The 19,919-nt window shown below is 36.4% G+C and overlaps 1 protein-coding gene across 1 annotated transcript in view; it reads left to right on the forward strand.

The window, feature by feature from the left end:
- Oseg4 (intraflagellar transport protein Oseg4) overlaps nt 1-19,919 on the forward strand; it is a 377,419-nt gene that overhangs the window by 169,316 nt on the left and 188,184 nt on the right. The window contains exon 18 of the mRNA XM_090392828.1: nt 12,023-12,164. Coding sequence (XP_090248954.1) covers nt 12,023-12,164 — 142 coding nt within the window. The remainder of the gene's footprint in view (nt 1-12,022; nt 12,165-19,919) is intronic.

Here is a 19,919-nt window from a genome sequence, read left to right on the forward strand (position 1 = left end):
GATCATTAAAGGTATGATGACTAATGAATTGCACAAAACATGCTTTCCTGGCGGAACAATGAAGCAAATAATCGATGCATTGCAGAAAAGGAAAGAACGGGCATCAAAATTAGAGGTCATCATGGGCACAAATGACTTAGTTGGAGAAAAAAAGAATGTTGATAGAGACTTCAGGAAGTTGTTGTGACAGGTAAAGAAGAATAGTGTTGTTGGAAAAGTCATAGGCTTTTTACCCAGATATCACAAGAATGAATTGAGAAGGAGAGGAGATAATGAATAGTACGATGACTGAGTTGTGTGAGTCAGTGGGAATTCACAATTTGTAAATCTATGGAGCGAATTTGAAGGAAAGTTGGAATGGTTTAAAGTTGATGGATTGCATTTGAATGGGTTTGGTGCTTTGCATTTAGAAAGGCTATTGTTTTCTGAGACGACACAGAGTCAAGAAGTTAATGTAGCAAATGATCAGAGTTTACTTGTGAAGCAGGATAGCACAACTGAATGGATTGTACAACAGGAGGAAGAAGGGTATGATGTTGATGTGGTTGCAGCAGCACAAGGTGATAGAATGCATAAAAATGAGGATGAGGGAAACGGAGTGGTCAGACAGAAGACAGAGGTGTAGTATAGCAGCTAGAATAGAGAATGCTGGTGCATGAATGGCCTCAAAGACAAAGGAATTGTTATGTTTGTACACAAATGTAAGGATTATTCAAAACAAGAGAACTGAGTTTGTTGCATTGATTGAATCACTATACCCAATGATCATTGGAATAAGTGAAACTCGGTTGTCTAAGGAGGTGATGTCAGTAATAGAAATGGATGGATGTATAATTTTCTGGAAGGATAGAAATATGAAAAGAAGATGGGAGTTGGGGGGGGGGATGCTGTTAATGATTGCAGAGGAATTGTGTCCACAAAGTGTAGAAGTTGATAGTGCATGCACAGATTTTGAATCTGTGTGGTCTGAAGTTGAAATAAACAGGCTAGTATTTCTGATAGGATGCCATTATGCCATTATAGGCCACTGTTAATTTTTTATATGTCATATCATTTGTAAATTGTTAGATAGCCAAACCTTACTTGTACTAGTTAAGTGATTATACTCAATACTTAATATGTTTTCTCAAGCTTGTTTATACCTTGCTATCTCTATCAATTCCAATTAATTTCTATATACTTTGTGACCACTACTATAATTGTTCATGTGTGCAAAACTCGGTAGACAAAGAAATTGCCTCAGGCCTGTGCCAATTTCTTTGTTACAATTTTGGAATTAACTTTGTATCAGAATTTGGAAAAATTTATTTGTTGAATCTGCACCATCCCAAATTCTTAGACAAGAGAAGCTTCTTTGCCAGGGAGTTAATTCTCAGAATGACATACTTATCGACAATCAAGCAATTAATACTTCCAATTACAAAACTTTATATATATAAATTTTCCTTTACTGCAGTCGTAGTTATCCCTGACTATTGATTCGCTCAGGTTCTATTTTAATGAGTGGTGCATTGCGATTTCAGATCAGGCAATTTTGTTAGGGGGAAAAAAAAAGGATTTATTCATCACACTAATACAATATACAATTACTAAAAGGTAAGCTAAATCTCTCCTACAAGTTAAATGGGTTAAATAGACATAACCTTAATATTCCTAATCTTTCTCAACATTAGACAATATCTGCAACTAATTTAAATTACTGACTCCTTCCTACAACATTTGACAATCCTATACAAGCATTTACCTTATTTAATTTCAAGATATACTGGGCCATGTCATACATTAGTACATTAACTCTACACTATACAATATCTCATTCTCAGATATGACACAACTTACAGGTTGGTTAGATTCTAAAGTCCTATTTCAATTCATGTAAGTCCAATCACTGAGCATATCTACACATTATTGCATTCTAATTCTTTCTAGTATACAAAGGAATTTAAAAGTTCCTACATTACTGAATAATTGGATCTCTCTGGTCCTTTCTCTCGATCTTTCATTAAATTCACATGGCTTGTTACCTTCTCCTACGGTTTGCTGTCTTCAGAACAAACTGGCGATTACGATCACAAATCACCTTCTCCGATGTGGGCGAAGCTGCTCTGCCGGGATCGGTCCACATGGTTCCGCATGTTGTTTTGGTATGCGCTGACTTTTCCGCCATACTGATGATTATGCTCGCGCTGGATCGCTTTTTGGCCGCATAGTTGCCACTGGACATCGTTCTTCTTGACCGCACTCACGTACTTCTCCTCCGGGAATGACTGGAACAGGAATCCAAGGGAGAAAAAAGCAAAAAGCCCCTAGTTGGCGTCACCAGGCTCTATATATCCTTCATGAGCTGTTCTCCCTACTACATCACCTTTTCCGCCCGGCACCTAAATCTCTTGCACTTGGTACCATTCTCTCCTCGCTGAGTTCTCCATGGGGACTTCCCGCTTAGTCTTCAAGTACGTAACTGCCTCGGATCATATTTATAAGCTGATTATCTCGTTGTATATGCCAATCTAACTTTCTCATGCTAACATAATTTTCACTAAATTTCAACTCTTGTCGGTTTTACAAGGACACATAACAATATAATACATAGGAGAATTTACAATTAAAAGACTATTTCGTTTTTTCATTAACAATTTCACTTATACCTATATACAAGTAGTCTTCCAGAAATTTTGTTATCTGTTTAATCTGAATGAAATATTTTTATAATAAATTAAACCTTTCATTTCAAGATTTAACACCAGGGAATGCAAAGAATACTAATTATGAAACATTTTGGCAAATTAGTTGGGCATGTAAAAAGGTGATCCTGATGTGAGACTTTAATTACAGGAATATAGAATGGAAGGCAGAGATGGTGTATGAGTACAAGGAGAGTGAATTTGTTGAATTTCTGAGAGATAAATATCTTAAGCAGCAACTAGAGGCCTTAATGTTTTGGATTTAGTGATAACTTTACAATATGTAGTTGTTAATGAGGTGTAGACGCCACCAATTGATTAGAGTGATCATGCAGTACTTGTTTGAGGTTACTGCCGAAAATGGACGTATATGGAAGCATAAAGCAGGGGATTATAGCAATCTCTGTAATATCATCTTAGCATCAGTACATTGGGTAAATGAGCTAAGTGGAAAAGATATTGACAGTGCATGGAAACTCACAAGGCAGTATCTTACAAAAGTAATGCATAAGTGCATACCAAGGGTTAAGCGAATTATTAGAGTAGGAGTGAAATGGATGAATAATGAAATTAAGCAAGCTATGCTGGAAAAGAAAATGTTATGGAGGAAGTACAAGATAGTTGGTGGTGATTGGATCCATGAAGAGTATAAAGTGCAGGCTAAGAAGGTGACGAACAAGAAAAGGTGCAGTATGAGAGGAGATTAGTTGGTCAGGACAAGGTTAATCCAAGGGAATTTTTCTGCTATATGGCAAGTAACAGAAAGAATAATTATGACAGGTTGACACTGGTTGATAGTCATGCCAGCACAGTCACTGTTGCAAAAGATATAGTGGAATCGTTTAATAAGCACATCATCAATGTATATCATATGTGTGTTAATGATGCTGTGCAATATATAGAAGGGAGGCAAGGAGAATTTAGGAGAAATTTTTTCCAAGAGGAGAATTGGAAGTGAAAGAATTAGAGGTGTTATCAGGTGTTGGTTGGGTTAGAAGTTAATAAGGCTGTGTGAATGGATGACATATCACCGCTATTCTTAAGGAATGTGCACCACAGTTGGCTATGCCCTTGACCTGGTTATTTAATGCAAGTCTTGCAGTGGGTAGGGTTCCTAAGGAGTGGAAAGAAGGCAAAATAGTACCACTCCACAAGCATAGTTCTAGGACAGAAGTTTCCAATTATAGACCAGTCTGTATAACTGCGGTTGTGATCAAGGTGTTGGAGAGATTGGCTAGGAATAGAATACAGGATTAGGTTGATGGACATAGCGTTCTTTATGATGGTCACCATGGATTTGTAAAGAGTAGGTCCTGTTTTAGCAATTTATTTGCATTTTATGATTTTAGGGGATAATCATATACAGTGATTTTCTTGGGCTTTGCAAAAGTATTTGATAGATTATCACATGATAAGTTGGTGCAGAGGATGGGACTAGATAATACAAGCTGCAGAGGATGGGACTAGATAATATATTAGATGGATCGAAGATTGGCTCTCTGAACTATATCAGCAAGTTGTGTATGATAGAGCAGTATCTCAAAAAAGGAGAATAACCAGTGGCATGTTGCTAGGTTCTGTTCTTGGGCCCTTGCAGTTTTACTTGTTTGTAAATGATATATCTTGTGGAATGACTGGTGATCTTCAGTTGTTTGCTGATGATTTGAAGTTGGGAAATATCATAAGTAGCACTGATGATAATTGATTCTCTTCAGGAAGATTTGAATAGACGTTTGGCTTGGACATAGGAGAGGTGTTGTAGTTTTAATAAGTTCAATGTGTTGAATTTTGGAATGCAGAAACTGAAGAAGTGATGAAACAAGAAAAGGTTACTGCCAAAAATGGATGTATATGGAAGCATAAGCAGGGGATTATAGGAATCTGTAGTATCATCTTAGCATCAGTACAATTGGTAGATGAGCTAAGTGAAAAAGATGTTGACAGTGCATTGAAACTCACAAGGCAGTATATTATATTGATGGCACTGTATTACAGGAAGTGGATGAGAGTTGAGATTTGTGAGTGATGGTTGACAGTAGACTGACGTTTAGAGGGCATATTGCAAGTGTTGCATAGACTACATGTCGTAGTGCTGCTATGATAAGAAGTACTCTAACATGCAGGGATAAGGAAGTGATTGTGCTACTGTTTAAAGTACTGGTCAGACCACACTTAGATTATTATGCTCAGTTTTGGTCACTTGGTTTTTAATGTGATGTTTGGAATGGGTCCAGAGATGAGCAATAAGACAATATCAGGACTTTGGAACTGGCTGTGGAGAGAGGTTGAAGAAATGTGGATTGCAGAGTTTAGTGGATAGGAGGAAAAGAGGTGATATGATAGAGACATTTAAGTTAGTGAGAGGATTTTATCAGATTAACCAGAGGGGATTATAAAAAGAGTAGCAGGCAAGAGGGGAAGAACTAAAGGTCATCCCTGGAAGTTATGCAAGAATGTGGTGAAGAGGGGGTGTGAGGAGTAGAATTTTTACATGGAGAATTGTCAGTGAATGGAACACATTACCAGAATATGTTGTTAACGCAATGAGTGTTAAGGATTTTAAGATTCGGTATGATAAATATGTTGTCAGTTAAATGAAAACTCCCACAATGAGTCTGCCAACTGCATGGAGGGTGCAATAATAATAATAATATTCTGAAATAAAGTTTTGGGTTATTGTTATTTAGTTTATCTGTATTCCACTTGAATATTCTAAATCTGTTATCTTATTTAACTTTATATTTATTGTAATTCTCATAAGTCTGTAATCTTAAAATCCTTTATCATTGCGTATGCCATATCCATATGGCCAACAACAGAACTTATTCTGTTGTAGGCCCATATGATATTCTTTCCTTTCCTTTCTTATTTTGGCATTCCAATCACCCATAATGATTAACCACCTTACCGGCCATTAAAGATCAAATATGCATCCTTAAAAGCTTCGTATCCATCATAAATTTCAATGTAATATCAATGGTATTACAATTTTAATATGCACTTCGCATCCATGGAAATGTGGACGTATATATACGTCCTGGCCGGTAGTGTGGTTAACACCTGTCTTTCACACCTCCAATATCTTGAATAGTTTCCTCTATTTTCTCATAAAATTCTTCAGTTTCTTCATTTTCAGATGTGGTGGGTGCATAAATTGTATAATCATCAGTGGTTTTGGTTTGTCTCTTTTAAAATTTATATTATTATTAATATTATTATTCTTTCAGATTTCCTATTAACATTAATAACTGAATGTGAGAACTCCATTTCTATAATGAATGCAACTCCCTTTCTAGACTCACTTCCTCCACTTCCCATAACTTTATATTCCTTTCCATTTGAAAGAGTAGTTAAAAATTCCATTTCTCTACACACATTTTCTACTTGTCCAGGTTGATTCAATCCTCTCACGTTTCATATATCAATTTTAACACTTCATTTATTTCTTTTATTTTTAACTTCCTTGGTTTCTGCAGTAATCAATTTCTTACTTCCAGGCTGACAGATTCCTGGATGGTGCTGAGGGCCAGTCAGATCAAGTAGCAAATTCTTCTTATATCTCTGACCTACCATAATGCAATACTAGGACTAATACTGTAACTGGGCCCCAAGAACCAGTTGCAGTCCAGAATTAAGGTGGGACAAGTACCCGGGAAGAGAAGGCAGACTCCCACTGCTTAGTGTAATAAATTCAGTAGTATAGGAGATTTTCACTCCTAGTCCTCAATTACTCTAAAGTTTGTATTACCATAATTGAAATCACCTATAATGATCACCTTTTCATATTAGCCAGACCAATTTTTCTAAACATTTCCTTCTCACTGCCTTCTACATTACCAGTTCTATAGTAACACCCTACTAAACATTTCATCCTATCCACCTCCACTTCACACTATACTGCTTCAAAGTCTTCACACTATACTGCTACTGTCACTATTTGCTCCTTTCATCTCCACTCTGGATGGGCACAACTCCTCTGCCATCATCAATAGCACTCCTCCTCCTCCTCCTCTCTGATTGCCTTGTCTGTTCTCACGAAAGAACACATCTTTCCATCTCTATTCTTGTCGGCATGTCATCCTCATTCAACCATGTCTCACTTATTCCAACAATTTTTTGGCCAAATGAACTCTATTAATACCACAGTTTTTTTCTCCTTGTTTCAAATACTTCTAGCATTTGTAAACATACACACTAGCTCATTTCTGTTTCTGTAATAAGTCCTACTGATGCCATTTCTCAGATAGGACTTATCCACATTCCTCCTTGTCTATTCCTCTCTAACATCACTGATATTACACTCCTCCTCAGACCTAAATGTCACCCCCACATTGTTGACTATCTTAATCCTTTGTTGCACACTCACACATCTATCCCTGAAACCCATCATCTGCACTTCTCATGCAGTGTCTCCCTACCCACTGCAACTCTCCCTCATTTCCCTGTCCATCTTGTGTTTCTTCTCTCTCATTCTCTTCACTCACGCCACTCACTTCTCCAGGTATTCTTAATTGGTATTCTTAAACTCTCCTGCTCTTCCACAACACCTCTTGCTTCCCAAAAAACAAATGTTGCTCTTGCAGCAACAATTTCTCCAACTGACTTGCACCAAATCCATTTAAACATATCCCATCTCTTTTATACAGATTTATCCATCTCTCAAATTCTTCCCACACATTCACAAAATGAACTCCTTTCTCCTCACACAACTCTGCTAGCACATCATTCATAATCTTTGCTTGCTTTCTCAGCTTATCATTATCATACCTGGGCAACACACCGACTACCTTACCTACCACACTGTTATCTTTCACTCTCCTTAATAGCCTCCTGACATCCATCCATCGTTACATTCTTCTTGTTACTAGTCAAATCATTTGAGCCAACTACCACTACCAACTCTTTTGCTTAAGTACTCTTGTTTTCCAATGCTTCAATCACCCTGCTCATTCTGCCTCCCAAAAAACAAATGTTGTGCACCTTTGCACTCAGCACACACCTGTAATCCTTGAATTCTCATACAGTGCTCCTTTCAAATCTTTCATCCCATTCTTCCTTACATTTCCATGCAAATCTATAGTTTTCCTCATTTCATTCCTCCCTCACACATTTAATCTCTTGCCTCATATTTACCAACTCTGCTTTCATCTCTTCAATTACTTTCTCACTATTTATGCCAATCACATTTTCACTGCCATCTGTGCATGCTGTCTTACCTCTCAATTACTAACTCACCATCACTTTTGCCTGCTGTCTTACTGTTACCATTCAAGCAGTCAGCTGTACTCTCAACTCCGCTTACTTCCATAGCTGCATCCACCACTCGCATTCAGTGACATCTCATAATCCATAAGCATGTTACACTTCTTGCACACCCAAACTCTCTAATCTCTCCTATTAATCCTCTCCACATAAATATCTTCAATCTCTCCCCAGCCATATATATTGCATTCACTGCACCTCATCATTTTTGAAAAATCTATGCCACTTGCATTCGTCTTTTGTGCTAATCTTATAACACAGTGACGTGTTTGAAATTATAACATAGTGATGGCTGAACTGAATAAGGGTAATGGGTTTACAGTGATTCTACTGGACCTTGCTAAGGCCTTTGACAGGATACCACATGGAATTCTAATCAGTAAATTGCAGCATATGGGGATGGATATAGGGTTGGTGAGATGGATAGGAGGGTGGTTGACGGAGAGATATCAGAGAGTGGTTTATTCAGGAGTAGAGTCCATAAGACAGCCTGTGACTAGTGGTGTGCCACAAGGATCTGTTCTTGGACCACTGCTGTTTAATTTGTTCATTAATGATATAGGAAAGGATCTGAGAGGAACAGTTCATTTGTTTGCAGATGATGCAAAGTTGGGTAGGGCAATAGTGAATGTAGATGTCAAAATTTTGCAAGATGATTTGGATAGATTGGAGGTCTGGGCTAAGGAGAATGGATGTCAATTTAATGTGGCAAAATGTAAGGTTATACATTTTGGGGTGAAAAGATTAGCAGCAGTTTACTACATTGGTGGAACTGTACTCCAGGAAATTGATGAGGCACGAGATTTAGGAGTGTTGGTGGATAAGGAGTTGAAGTTTAGGGGGCACATTGCAAAAGTGACCAAATCAGCTCATCAAATCACTTGGTTGCTGAAGAATACATTGACAAGCAGAGACAAGCAGGTTATGGTTCCTCTGTATCGAGCCTTGATAAGACCCCATCTCAACTACTGTGCCCAGATTTGGTCACCTAGGTTTTTTCTTCTTGATGGGGAGGTTGAGAGGATCCAGAGGTGGGTGACCAAGATGATAGCACGTCTGTGGAATGAACCTTATGAGAACAGGTTGAGGATTTGTGGGTTGCAAAAATTGGTTGATAGGCAGAGGAGGGGAGATATGATTGAGACATTCATATTACTGAAGGGTTTCTATAAAATTAATTCAGAAGATATTTTTGAGAACAAGGCTGGTCGTGGGAGGACTAGGGGACATCCATGGAAACTGGGAAAAAGTGTGGTTAGTAAAGGTGTTAGAGCTGGGTTCTTTACTTTTAGAGTGGTGAATGAGTGGAATGGGCTGCCAGAGTCTCTGGTGGATGCTGTGACAGTGAATGAGTTTAAGGCGAGGTATGATAGATACTGTATGAATGTCGAATAGTTGTGATGAATATGATTTGGGGCTTCCCTCGATGAGTCTAATGTATCACACCAACACACACACACACACACACACACACACACACACACACACACACACACACACAAATTTGTTTATTTACAGTTATTATAAATTGTACTATAGACAGAGTATGAAGAGAGTATGTCTCAAGCCACATGTGGTATGCTGAATTGTTTGCTCAGGCTTTCTTGACACACTTGCAGAATCTGTTGTCAAAGGACATGGAGCTGAGAGCGGCTAGAGAAAGGACATTCCATGGGGAAAAAAAAACTTGAATGAATTATGGTCTGAGTTGCCAGCAGGAGAGCTGAAATCCACAGTATATTTAATAGAACTAGTTTTTAAGAAAATATTAGGGGCATCAGGGCCATATTAGGGCGATGAGAATTAGCTGGTGTTCTGGTCATTAGGTGGACAGTTTGTATTTCTAACTTTAAATACCTCAGTTGATCATCTGATCATTGGTTGGATCATTGGAATTGGAAAAGGGAAGTCAGTTTGAATTGTAAACTTTATGGAAAACATGTTAAGTTTTTTTATCACAGTTTATTCACGACACTAATAAGAAAATCATTATTTAATTCAAGTACTAATAAATAAATCGGAACACAAAACAGTTTGTCACAGTATGCAATTTATTAATAGTGGGAATCAGTTTAAATCAGCACACAAGTATGGTATCAATTTTAGTAAATTGATACCATACTTGTTGAGGTTTGGGGAATGTTTTAAAGCAGCTGCCAATTCCAAAAAACAGTCTCTCTGACTTGTACTTCTGTGTAGCACTTTTGTTTTCTTCCATATAATCCTGTGTGAAGGGGGTGTCCAAGGCGTGCTATGCTAGTCCTGATTTGCCATAATGATGCCAACCGCATTTCTTATGTTCTCTGAAACAGATGTTAGCAGATCTTCCTGTCTGTGCACAATAAACAGAGTTGCAATTACAAGGCTTCATATATTCCTGGATGTAAACAATGAGAGAGTTTGTCCTTAGGTGAATGGATAAGATTTTCCAATTTGATATGGTTTAAATGTGATGTGGAATTGGTATTTAGTAAGCACTCTGGATATCTTTTCAGAAAAAAAAAAATCTCAACATAAACTACCAACACATAAGCCTTTCTACTCATTTATGGAAGATAACCCAGCTTTTGAATATTTGGACTGAAGAAAATCATACTTCAGAGATAGGTATTGAAAGAGGCCAGAATGATTATCAGAATTTGGAGAGCAATGGAGACAGTAAATGAATGTAATAAACTATGGCAAATTTTGAGCTAGCGAAGATCAAAATGGAGGAGATCCCAGGTGCAGCATGCTCCAGTGTGGGATGATAGATGTAGACATGCCCTTGCGACAAAAGGAATGGCACTGAGTGTATAATTGGGATTGAAGTGAATACTGGTTGTTGCAGCTGAAATAAGGTTGTTTTTAGAAATAGGAAGTTACGTTTAGATAACTATTGGTGGTAGGCATTTGTATTAGGGCTGTAAAATACTGAAGTGGCTGTTTATGAATTTTTATAATTTCTAATGCCATTTAGGTGATTTTGGATGTGTTTTGTTTTATTATTTTATTATAATACATAATATTATTATACAATAATAATATGTATAAATTTTTCAGTTGGATTCTTGTTGTTTTTTATAATGTTGAGTTTTGTTTGATCCACAGTTGATGTATTATTTGTGATGCTCTTCATATTTATTAATATATCAATCCCATTAATAAGAAGTTTTGCAACTTGCATTTCATAAGTGTCAGGCATTGATGGCAGAGAAGAGTGAATTAAAGAGCAGTATTGGAGTAAAAAAAAGTCTCTTGAATAACTTTTCCACACAGAACACCCAGTCACTTTGCTTTTGCTTGCCCTTGACAGTATCAGTAACACACACCACTCTATTTGGACTTCAGATATGAGCTGATAGAGTAAGTAACAGCATGATCATATGATCTGGAAACTGATGCATTATCAGCAAAATCAGATTCAGTTTTATGTACTGGCCTGCATATCCTCGATATGTTGCTAACCATCAACATCAAGATACAAAACCAAATTCTAAATTCCCTTCCCTCAGAAAAAAAAAAAGTAAAACAGCAAGTTTGTTGAAATTTTCCCTCTGGATATATATATATATATTTTTTATTTTATTTTTTTTGGGATGGTACACAACAGTATGGCATACTGGCTCCCTTATTAACAGTGAAGTGTGAGTTATGGATGTGGTACATTTAAAAATTTGGAATATGCAATAATTTTTTACACTTTTACTAATGCAAATAAACTTAGTTATTTAATGTATTTTGCTATGTCTATTGTTAAGATACTTATTATATATATATATATATTTTTTTTTTTTAAATTTTTATTTTTATTTATTTTTTTAATTAACGCATACATTTTACTTATTTTTTATATACTTGTACATTGCTTGTGCTTGTGCATTTATATTGCTTAATAAACTGTGTATTATATATTTAATTTGCTATTTTTATCCCAAAATCTTTATCACGCTATAAAATAAAAATATCAGTAATAGAAGTGTATTTGAGTTATTAATTATCTTCTCGTTAACAGCATATCAAGAAATCAAACAAAAAAAACTTGCTTTTTTTATAGTTTTAAAAAGTTGGACTTCATGATTTTATTTTAATTTCAGCCGTATGTCAATAGTAGATATAGCAGGTGTCCTTTTACTCTATGATCTGGATTCCCGAATAACTGGGCCTGCTGGACACGAAACATTAGGAGAACAACTAAAATTTGAAAGAAAAGATGTTTGGGATGTTAAATGGGCATCTGTAAGCAACACATTTATGAATCTTAATTTTATAATTATGTATATAATACCTTGCGAGATGATTATTATTATTATTAACACCAGAACCTTTTTGTTTCTTCAAGTTAAGGTCCTCCACATCATTGCCATAATCTGATGTGATGTCTTCACAACTTGTGCAATGTGACCTCAGAACTTCAGATCCTGTCCACCACCACTCCAAGGTCTCTTGCTTCTCAACTTTTCCTCCAAAATTTACCCTCTAAGTGTATGCTTTTCATCTCATTGTTGCCTACCATATTTCAGAACCCTACACTTGGCAACATTGAATTAACAGTTCCATACTGTTGCCCATTCATACAGTCTATTGAAGTCCTCCTGTAAGGCCACAACATCTGTTTGATTCCTCATCACTCTCTCCTTTTGCATCATCTACAAACAGTTGTAGATTATAAACCTATTTTTAAAGTAATATCTATAAAATAAATAGACAGCACATAATACAAATAATAATAATTTGTTATTTCTTTTAGTCTGCTCAGCATAAGGCTTTCTATAATAACAGTAAACTTTGTAGACATGAGTATTTTTGAAAAGAATTGCTATTTTCATCTGTAAGCTGAATTGCTTTCCTCTGGACAGTAACAAGAATTTTTAAGGAGGTTTTAGGGACACCACCTGAAATGTGTGAACAGTATTCTAAGGATGGGTGGATTTGGGATTTATACAGGGTTAGTAGCTGGTTGGTGTAAAATATCTTGTTGAGTAGAAAAGAGTGCCTAGTTTTTTAGAGGGTGAGGAAGCTATTGATGTGATGTGTTTGTGCCAGGGATGGCTGGAAATAACTTTTGCAAGAGAAAAGACATTCACTGCATTTTGGCAGCATTGAAGATGACCAGGTTATTCTTGCCCCACTGAAGGATGGTATGGAGATCAATGTTTAAGGCACTGGTTGCAGATGATTTTGATGTTAGAGATGTCTGAGAACTATATGATTTATCAAAGGAGTAGGATGAATGGAGAGTGTTATCATTGGCAAAGCCGTGGATAGGACTAGTGGTGATCGAGAGCAGGTCATATATATATAAGAGAAAGAGAGTAGGTGATAGAATTGAGCCCTGAGGAACTCCTATATTGGTGGCAAAGCTTGAAGAGAGTGCTGTTCATCATGACATGCAGTGAACAACCAGAAAAAAAGCTGGCTATCCAGTTATAGAGGGTGGCAGGAAGAAGGAAGACAGTGCAAAACTGGCCTTGATGCAAAACACAATCAAAACCCCTGGAAATGTCTAGGGCAACAACACATGTTTCTCTGAACCTTTCCATGACACATATTCAGTGATGGGTGATGTAAGATAAGAGCTCAGCTGTGGATTTTAATTAGCGAAATCCATACTGGTGGTCACTGATTAATTGGCGAGCTTCTAGGTAGTAAAGAAGTTGACTATTGATCACTTTCCCCATTACTTTGGAAAGGATTGAGGTGATGGCAATTGGTTGGTAGTTAGATGGTATGCTTTTGCCTCCTTTTTTTTTTTGGAATGGGTTGGATATATGCCTGCCTTCATGAAATGGGATAGATACCAGCTGATTATAGAAGATTCAAGAGGACAGGTGTTAACTCTGGAGCACAATGTTTGAGTTCAATACGAGAGATGCCATTGGGACCAGAAGACTTTGTAGTGTCCAGGTTGTCTAATATTCTTCTTGTCGTTTTGCCAACCTGGATGCTACAAAGTCTTCTGGTCCAATCACCATATGTCTTATGTGGTGCTTGGTTGCGGACATGGAAGGAGGCAACTTGCCTTCATCAGCTGTGCAGGAGTTAGAGGAAAGAAGTGATGCCAGGAGGATCAACTTTATCTAGTAAAGGTGAGCAGAAGTTGCATCAAATGGCTTTTGCAAGGGACCAGAAAGCATGGCTTCTGTTTAAACAAGAGGCAAGTTTTTTGATATTGGTCTTTATGAAGTTGGATTTAAATTTGCTGATAGTTGTTTTACATTTGTTGCATGCTTCCAAATAGGCTGAGTGTGAAGCTGGAGTCTCGGAGCAAGCTACCTGTGGTAAGCCATATTTTTTTCCTTTCAACTCCTTTCATTCATCTTCTGTTGAACCAGGGCTTGGAAAGTGGATGGGAATGTTGGATGAACGAGGAATGAAGGCCTTAATGTCAGCGTGGATGATTTTTGTAACTTGCTCAGTGCAGGTGTTGTTTGAATTAAAATAGTAGAAGCAATAATAATAATAATTATTATTATTATTATTATTATTATTATTCGTGACACCTCCAAGGAGTCCGAAGACTCATTGTGGGAGGACACCCACTGTACAACTCTCTGTCTCCACCACCACACAGAATCTCTACTACCAATCACCTATATCAACGCCATCTACTGCCCACAACTACCATCACCACCATAGCTAGTATTTTTTGTCTGTAAATTGTGTGTGTTCTGAAGGACCAATTTGTCTGTATGCGGGATGAAAAACCCGAGTTTCCGGGAGAAAAAACTCTGTTACCTCCGTATGAGATCAACTAACTCGCCTTCAATTGAAAAAGTCCATATAAAAATTCCTCCTGTCATGACGAGAATCAAACTTAGGCTTTTTCTAATCGAAGGGTGCAACATACCGTCATCATTCTTCCAATTGCGCTACGGAGCCGCTGGAATTATGCTATGGAAAGGAAGAGTAGTAGGTCTAGAGGTCATCCCACTTGGTATCTTTGTAGTGCCAAAGGATGTGAAGTTGGGCGTGGTCAGAGGAAAGGTGCTACATTGTCTAGATAGAAGGAGAACTAGTTAAAAAAAGACTAAGAGTATTGATCATCTTTTTTGTACTGATATACCGATATCAAAGGCTGTTAGGCCACTGTTAGCTCTTCCATGGTACTAATACTAGTATACTATTAGCCTAACACTTTTTATTGGTGAAGATCACATAAAAAATAAATAAATAATATATATATAGAAGCCTCTGTACTTCATTTAGAATTGAAGATGCCCTTGGTTGGAAAAGCCTAGATTTGAATCCTTCCTAGGATGTGAAGAGCCTTTATTGGAGTTTTCAAGTGAAGGTGAATTAGCTGGCCTCATTTGGAGGCAGCAGGGTTTTTCCTCCCACAAAACAGGAAAACTGGCCAGAAGAACACACACACACAAAATTTACAGACATAATAGACAATGCAGATGGGATTATTTGTTCTATCACAAGCATTAATCAGGTTTTTGAGAAACCAACTTACTTGGCCATGCTGAACCCTTGAACCTAACCCGAAAGGGATGATGATGATTTTTATATTATAATTTATAATTATATATCTTTATAGATTTTTATAAAATAAAAAAAATATATATATAGAGAGAGAGAGAGCCTCTTTAGTTCAGTTTGATTCAACAATGTCCTTGGGTTTGAAAGACCTGGATTTAAATTCCATCTAGGTTTGTAAAATCTTTATTTATCTAGTTAGATTTTTCTTATGGAAACTTGAAGTTTTCATCTCACAAGCAAACCATCACAAATACATGCACACGATACACCATACATATAGTATTAACTGCCCTATAAGAGCATTAATTAGGTCTCCAAAAGCCAGGTTACTTTGCTGTGACAAGCCCACCAAGCCTAACATGTAAGATTGTTATTCATCTGTTATCTGTAAGGACTCCAATATTGTTAGATCTTATATTTCAGTCTTCTAAGAGACTTCTTGCTCTACAATCCAACTAGATCTTAGTCTTCCTGTGGGTCTTTTTCCTGCCATTCTAGCAAAAAAACACTCATTTTTCTAGAATGGCAGGTTTACGTGATCATACTACCTGAGGTTAGCTCTGTTCACACACTACTAAATGCTAACAATAGCAAGTTCCTTTCTAATGTCCTCAGTTTTAATATGATACTATGCCATTCACTCCCCAGCTCTTGGATTCATAAGTTATAGTTTGTTTGAACACTATAACACCAAACTAACTGTATACAGTTAGTTTAGTGTTTTGACTATTTCCCTCTTCTACATATAAATTTATGCAGTTGACTTCCTACTATGCCAGCTTTGCTAATTCCGTTATCCATTTCCATATGTTATTTGTCATCTTCATTAAAAATTGTGCATAAATAGCTAAATATTTTACTTGTTCTGTGAGTTCTCTATTCAGGATGCAGTTGCTTTCAGTGTGTATGCCTATTTTCATTCTTTTTTTTTTGCTGATTTTCATACCAATTCATTACAACAATTATTTAGTTTAGTTAGGGAATTCTGCAGATTTCTATTGGATTTATTTAGAAGTACAACATCATCTGCATAATGAGCTGAGCTTACCATCTCCAGTTTTGACATCAGACTTAATGCTTCTTTCTTTCATGATATCATCCATATAGATGATGAATAACAGTGGAAAAAATATGCATCCTTAGGAGAGAATGACTACTATTTGGGTTTTTTGATAAATATATTTATTTTAAACTAAGTTATACCAACTAGTTTCACCAACTGTGGCCGTTGGCTCCATCAGGGTTAAAATTATATAAATGTAAGAACACTTAAATGCTAAAAAAGACTGTTTGCACTGAAACCATAAATGGACCGAATACAATTGCATTTTTATAAAAGCAGAAGAACGCGTACATCACACGTATAGCACATGTCTGATCTACTAGTTATTATGTAGGAATGTTCTTTAGTTGGCAGCAAAATTTAATTCTGGCATGTTAAAAGATCTAATGAGGGTCTTTCAAATCTCGGGCAGAATTAATCCTTGGTTTTTATTTAGGTTTTCTTCTGAACAGAAAACTGTTGTAGCTTCTTTTATCATCTGAGAGCAGAAATCCTCCTCTAAGTAGGGCATGGAGCTTTTATCCCATTCTATAACATGGTTAGTCCTAGCAAAATGAAAGGCTAACCCTGATTTGTCTTCTCTATTATTATTGACGTCTCCTTTGTGTTCCTTTTTTCTGATTTCAAAACTTCTTGAAGTCTGGCCAATATAGTTTAAGCTGCACGACAAGGGTAAGTTGTAAACTCCGGCATATTTGAAAAAAGGATGACTATCTTTTGGAGATCTTAAGAATTGGCAAATGGTCTGTGAAGGTTTAAAAGCCACTCGTATTCCATGTAGCTTGAGGAGTTTAGCAATCTTATTAGAAACTGTCCCTGTAAACGGAATCACAATAGTAAAATTGCAATGTGTATCTTCCGGTCGTCTTTGTGGGGGGTCACAGAAAAGAATCTTGTGGATCAATTTCCTAGGATAACCATTCTTTGTAAGATTATTTGATATCAGGGATAGTTCATCTTGGAGGTCTTTATCATCAGTTGTAATGAGAGAGGCTCTATTTTTTAGCATGTGTACAATGCTAAGTTTCTGAGAAATATGGTGTGAAGAAGTGAAGTGTAAGTATCTACCTGTATTGGTAGGTTTGCGATAAACTGTAAGGCTGATGCGTCCATTTATTTGTTTTTTAATTAAAATGTCCAGAAATGGTAATTGGTTATCTTTCTCCTGTTCTAGAGTGAATTTAATTTTGTGATGTAAAAAGTTGATCTTGCTTAGGAAATCGAACAAATCCTTTTCTGCATTTTTTGAAACAATAAAAATATCATCAACGTATCTCCACCAAACTGTGTGTTTAGGGTCCAATAATCCAAGTAGATATATCAGATAGTAAGTTGGCGATCTTATCTTTGTAATCACTAGTATTTAAGATCACTGTACAGTTGCCTTTATCGGCTTTTAAGATGATGATTTCTTTATCTTTCTTCAACCTAAACATAGCTCTTCTCTCTAGAGGAGTGATGTTTTTGTGGGGAGCTCTTGAAGAAGAGAGAATGATACTGCTTTTAAGTCTGAGATCATTAGCTGTGGGTTTCGGTAACAACGAAACAACCTTTTCTATATTGCATATAATGTCCACTTTAGGAATTAGATCAGGAGTAATAGAAAAATTGAATCCTTTTTTAAGTATGCCCACTTCTAGTTTTGATAGAACACGATCGGAGCAATTAAATATAACAGTGTTGTCCGGCAAACTAGGTTTTGACTGAAAATGTTTTTCGTAAAGAACATTGAATTTCTTGATTTGGCTTTGTTTACTGATAGAAAAGGCCTTGTCATAGCTATTATTTATCATTCTATCTAAAAGTGACCATCCTCAATCTCAATCATCATCATCTGAAAAGTGAAATCCTCAACACACCTCCTACAAGCATCTCACAAAAGCAAGATTTCAAGGACGCAATCACGCTTCCATACATCAAGAATGTTACAGACAAAATGGCCAAATTACTAAACAAATATGTTGTAATGGGTTTCACAGTATAATAAGAACACAGATGGTATATATCATTATACCATGAAACCTATTACAACATGTCTGATGAACACATAAGCCTATCCACGCGTACTAAACAAATATAACATCAAAGTTGCTTTTCTACCACTGGAAAAAATTTCAAGATTTCTACATCCCCCCAAAACCTCCACATCCTTTAAAAAAAACCAGCTGTTTATAAAATTCATTGTTCCTGTGGCATCTGCTGCGTAGGCCAGCAGGAAGATCAGGGGAAATTCGCATGAACGAACACCAAAAAGACATGCAAAAAAGAAGAGAACACAAATCAGGCCTAGCATACCATACAACTTCCACCGGCCATGCTAAGTTTGAGAAATTACTCAAACTTAGCATTGTACCTGAATCTGCATTCAGATATTTAATTTAATGAACAGTTAGACAGCCACAACTGCATAGAATGAACTATTTTGAGTAATTTCTCATTTCTTGTGTTTAAACTTTTAGTTACCTTTGACCCCTGAAGATGTAAGTCAAACAACTTACAAAACCTGTCGGGTTTGTTTTTTGTTGTTATTTATCTTAATAAACATGTGGTCCAATTACTGGAATCTTTCTTATGAACTGCTAAACCACAGAAACCTATGCCTACAATATGCATCCTTGTTTCATACCTGACTTATCATAAAACCATCTTTCTATGCACTCTATACATTTTAGTTGAAAGTCTGTTTTTGACTTTCAACTCAAAAACAGACTCTGTTGATTGATATAATGTATACCATTTACACTGCGTAATGTAGCATTTTGAATAGCTTTTCTCTTGGCACATTGTTAATATTCTTTTTCCAGATCTTAAAACATAAATACAGATCCTTGTTATATTCCCATGATTTCTCAACAATTTGTCGTAAAGTGAAAATCTGATTTTGACTACCTCTATTTCGCTTGAACCCAGCTTGCTCCTTTCATGTTTCTGTTTCACAGTTTTTTTGAAATATGCTTGCATAAATTTTACCCAGAACACTCAGTAGGGTCCTCTATTATTATCACATTCAGTTTTATTCCTCTTTTTATAGATGGGAATTATGAGAGCTCTATTCCAATCATTTGAAATTCAACCTTCTGACCAGGCCCTCTGAATTATGCACTGTAGCCACTGAAAAACTTTTACAATTCAGCATATTTGAGCATTTCTTGTCCTAATATCTACTCCAGCTACCTTCCACATTTCAGGCTTTTGATGGCTTTTCTGCCCAAAATATTGATATGTACTCTTGATTGCATTCCTATTTAATGTCTTCCAGCACTGTATCATCACTGCTTGTTTCATTTAGCAGTCTTTCAAAGTATTTATTCCAGACTTCTAGAATTTCTTTATTTTCAGTTTTCATATCACTTTTATCATCCTTCTTTTAATAACACTCTTTCCTCTATTTCTAAGTCTTTTCAATAGCCACCAGAATATATCATTACAATGTGTCGTGCTTT

Source organism: Typopeltis vanoorti, chromosome 5 (genome assembly GCF_054136105.1).
Source record: "Typopeltis vanoorti isolate ZY-2024b chromosome 5, IOZ_Tvanoo_1.0, whole genome shotgun sequence".
NCBI classification, from domain to species: domain Eukaryota; kingdom Metazoa; phylum Arthropoda; class Arachnida; order Uropygi; family Thelyphonidae; genus Typopeltis; species Typopeltis vanoorti.